This window comes from Salpingoeca rosetta (assembly GCF_000188695.1).
Source record: "Salpingoeca rosetta unplaced genomic scaffold supercont1.2, whole genome shotgun sequence".
Lineage (NCBI taxonomy): Eukaryota > Choanoflagellata > Craspedida > Salpingoecidae > Salpingoeca > Salpingoeca rosetta.
In genome coordinates, this window is record NW_004754932.1 from 1,389,057 (window position 1) to 1,392,484 (window position 3,428).

Below are 3,428 nucleotides of genomic sequence, written 5' to 3' on the forward strand. Positions count from 1 at the left end.
CCAGCCCGCGCTCCGCTGCGAGAAGCGCATCCTCTGCGCATTGCACACCCTGCACGCACACACACACACACATGCACGCACACGCCAGGTCGTGAGGCCCAAGCACGCTGCTTGCAAGGATACAGTCACCTTCTCACGCAATTCTGCACATACCAGCACACAAACATGCCAATGTTCGTGTGAAACACACATGCACAAACACACACTCACACACACCTTGAGGACGATGGGCAACTTGGTGACGCCTCGCAGCCATTCAATGTCCTTCCACGACAGCGAGGGGTCAATAAACTGGCTGATGGCACGGGCCGTGCCCTGAACACACGTGCACATTCATGATTTTTGAGATGATTGCGTGAGACATGCTGATCAGGAAGAGACGCCTTTGTGCGTCGTCAGCATGATTTTCACCAACCACCACCGTCATCATCATCATCATCATTGCAGTGTCGTGGCACCTGGTTGCGGTCGACATTTCCGGCGCTGTCGTCCGACTTCTGCACCGTCGGCGCCTCCATTGTAAACTTCACCCGCATGTCCTGTCGTGCGAGGGTGCAGTGGTGAGCGCACGGCTCATATATCGAAACAACAGCATCGTCCGCTTGTCATGTTACACAGACACAGACACAGACACAGACACAGACACAGACACAGACACACACACACACATACACACACAAAGCAGCGCATTCGTCGCGCACACCTTTTCGCGCCTGCCGAGCTGTGGTGCATCGACGGTGACGAAGATGGCCTTGATGCCGCGCTTCTCAGCACGCCGAATCAGCCGCTCAGAGACCTGTGCACACACACGCACGCAAACCAGAAAGGGGTTGGTTGGTTGGTCGCTGGAGGTGTGGGGTTGTGCGGGAGTATGCAGGCCGCCAATGCTCACACAAGTACACAATCAAACACAATCATACCCATGTACGCGCACGATTACACAATGAAACACTCAACTCCCCCGCCTCTCAACACACGCGCATCACGCACGGCCACAGCACCACGTACGGATCTGTCGTGGTTGACGTAGAGCTGGAGGAAGAGAATCTGGTCGTTTGTTGCCGCACTCGCCATCTCATCAATGGTGCATGAGGCCAGCGTTGGCCACAGCTGCACAACACCGCGGGTGGCGGCGGCGCGTGTCAGGCACAGCTCGCCGTCCGGGTGGGCGAGACGGCCGAGTGCGCAGGATGTGATGTACACGGGCATCTTGACGCGATGGCCAAGCATCGTGCTGCCAAGGTCGACGCTCGAAACATCAATCTGAGACAAGGCACGGCGGGTGGTGTCGTGGAGAGGGCATGTGAATGCGTGTACGCACATGCAGACAGCGCAGATGCAAACACATGCACATGCAAAAGCAACAGCACATGGAAAAGCAAACGGCAGAACATGAAAACACACACACACACACACACACACACACACACACACACACACACACACACACACACACACACACACACAGGTGTTCGGGAGGAGGGAGCTCACGAGAATGCGGGGCCGGAGCCAGAGGCGGTGGAAGGCGGAGTGGTTCTCCCGCAGGGACATCTCGTCATCAGACCCGCTCGAGTAGTACACCCAGCCCTGCTGCGACATGCACTTGCGGGCAACAGCCTCAAACTCAAACAGGTTCAGCACCTGCGACAGCGGCGGTTTGCCTTCGATTTGGGTGTCTGCGCGCTCGGTCGACACGGCCACGGGTGCTGAGGCCTGGTCCCCACTGATGATGGCGGCGGCGGCGGCGGTGACAGGGTCATAAAAGCGGGTGTGTGGGCGAGGTATGAGCAGATGGAGACCAAACCGCGCAGCTCACAGCGGCAAGTGACAACAATCAACCCAAACCCCCACCCCCACTTGCCATTCTTCTTCCACTTTCAGCGTACACACAACGCATGCAAGCAACACACCCTTCCGCGTCGCCGAGGCAGAGGTGATCGAGTCCCAGCTGAGAGACGATGTCCTTTGGATGGCCGCTCGCATCAAAGGCTGCCGTGCCGTCCTTGCCCGCGTACTTCATGATGATTGCCGGCCCAGCAGGGTGGTCCTGCAACCGTGGTCACGGGCAAGTTGTCGTGGTGGCCACGTGGACACGAGGTGAGGTTGCACACGCAGTGTGTGTGTGTGTGTGAGTGTGAGAGAGAGTTTGTGTGTGCGTGCGTGCGTGTGTGTGTATGTGTGCGTGCGTGTGTATGCGTGTGCGTGTGTGACGGACAAGAACCACACGCGAAGCAGGCGAAGTGTCCCAGTTGCAGATGGAAACGGGGTTGATCAGTGTTCAATCACAAATCGCGCCACGTCGTACAAGTGTGTACGTCTATGCATTCCAGTTTACCTTGAGGAAAGTTGTGACGTCGTACACTTTTCCGTGGACGACAATCCAGCAGTCATCCTCCTTGTTGTGCTTGGCCACCTCAGCAAGACTGATCACACCCTCAGCCTTGCCATCACCACCGTCATTGCCATTGCTGCTGCCATCAGCGCCTGTGGTCGTGGTGCTGATGTCATCTCCAGCAGCATCGCCAGCGAGGACGCCCACAATATAGTCGTCCGCATACTTTGTGAGGAGGTCGAGCGAGTGCAGCATGTCAAACGGCTTTGTGGCATCCTTCCCGGCATACGCCACGATGCTCGCAGCCCCGCCAGGGTGGTCCTGTCGCGAACGCGCGCGTCAGTGGTGGAGTGAGTGGGTGTGTGAGTGAATGAGTGAGTAGGGGAACGCGCGGATGTGTATCAGTTGGTGAGTGAGTGTTTGATTGTGTTTGAAGAGAGAGAGAGAGTGTGTGTGTCTGTGTGTGTGTGTTTGGGTGAGTCAGTATGTGAGTGTGTGACGCCATGTGTCAGGAACATGCCTGGGCAACTGCTATCACGTGCGCACCTCGAGGAAGTCGGTGACATCGTACACTTTGCCGTGGATGACAACCCAGCAGTCATCCTCCGTGTTGTGCTTCGCCACCTCAGCCATCGTGTACGCTGGCAGCGACGACGACGACGACGACGATGACGACGACGATGTGGACGTGGACGAAGTGGCCTGGCTTGATGAGGTGGAAGAGGAAGGGGCAGCAGCGACGGTGGCGGTTCCAGCGCTCCTGGTGAAGGCTGCGGCTGTGGAGCCGGCAAGCCGCCCATACACAACGCAATCCAGTAGACTGCATGCAGTGGAGGGGGAGGGGAGGAGGAAGAAGTCATGGTGAGCACGTGATGATGGCGGGATGGCGATACAGCAGATGGTCGGTTCGTGAGCGGTGTTGTCGTTGTTTGCTGGTTGTGTTCTTGCGTGTGTGAGACACAAGGAAGTTGAGGAGGAGGAAGTTGAGGAGGAGGAAGTTGAGGAGGAGGAGGAGGAGGAGGAGGAGGAGGAGGAGGAGGAGGAGGAGGAGGAGGAGGAGGAGGAGGAGGAGGAGGAGGAGGAGGAGGAGGAGGAG

The 3,428-nt window shown here is 57.6% G+C and overlaps 1 protein-coding gene across 1 annotated transcript in view; it reads right to left on the reverse strand.

Moving 5' to 3' along the window:
* The window catches only part of PTSG_00874 (cytochrome b2), an 8,110-nt gene that overhangs the window by 983 nt on the left and 3,699 nt on the right, over positions 1–3,428 (reverse strand). Inside the window, exons 8-16 of the mRNA XM_004998285.1 lie at positions 2,879–3,275; positions 2,336–2,653; positions 1,911–2,047; positions 1,492–1,723; positions 1,009–1,263; positions 704–796; positions 459–539; positions 217–315; positions 1–49 (exon numbers count right to left, since the gene is read on the reverse strand). The exon at positions 1–49 is cut by the window's left edge and continues 188 nt beyond it. Coding sequence (XP_004998342.1) covers positions 1–49; positions 217–315; positions 459–539; positions 704–796; positions 1,009–1,263; positions 1,492–1,723; positions 1,911–2,047; positions 2,336–2,653; positions 2,879–3,275 — 1,661 coding nt within the window. The remainder of the gene's footprint in view (positions 50–216; positions 316–458; positions 540–703; positions 797–1,008; positions 1,264–1,491; positions 1,724–1,910; positions 2,048–2,335; positions 2,654–2,878; positions 3,276–3,428) is intronic.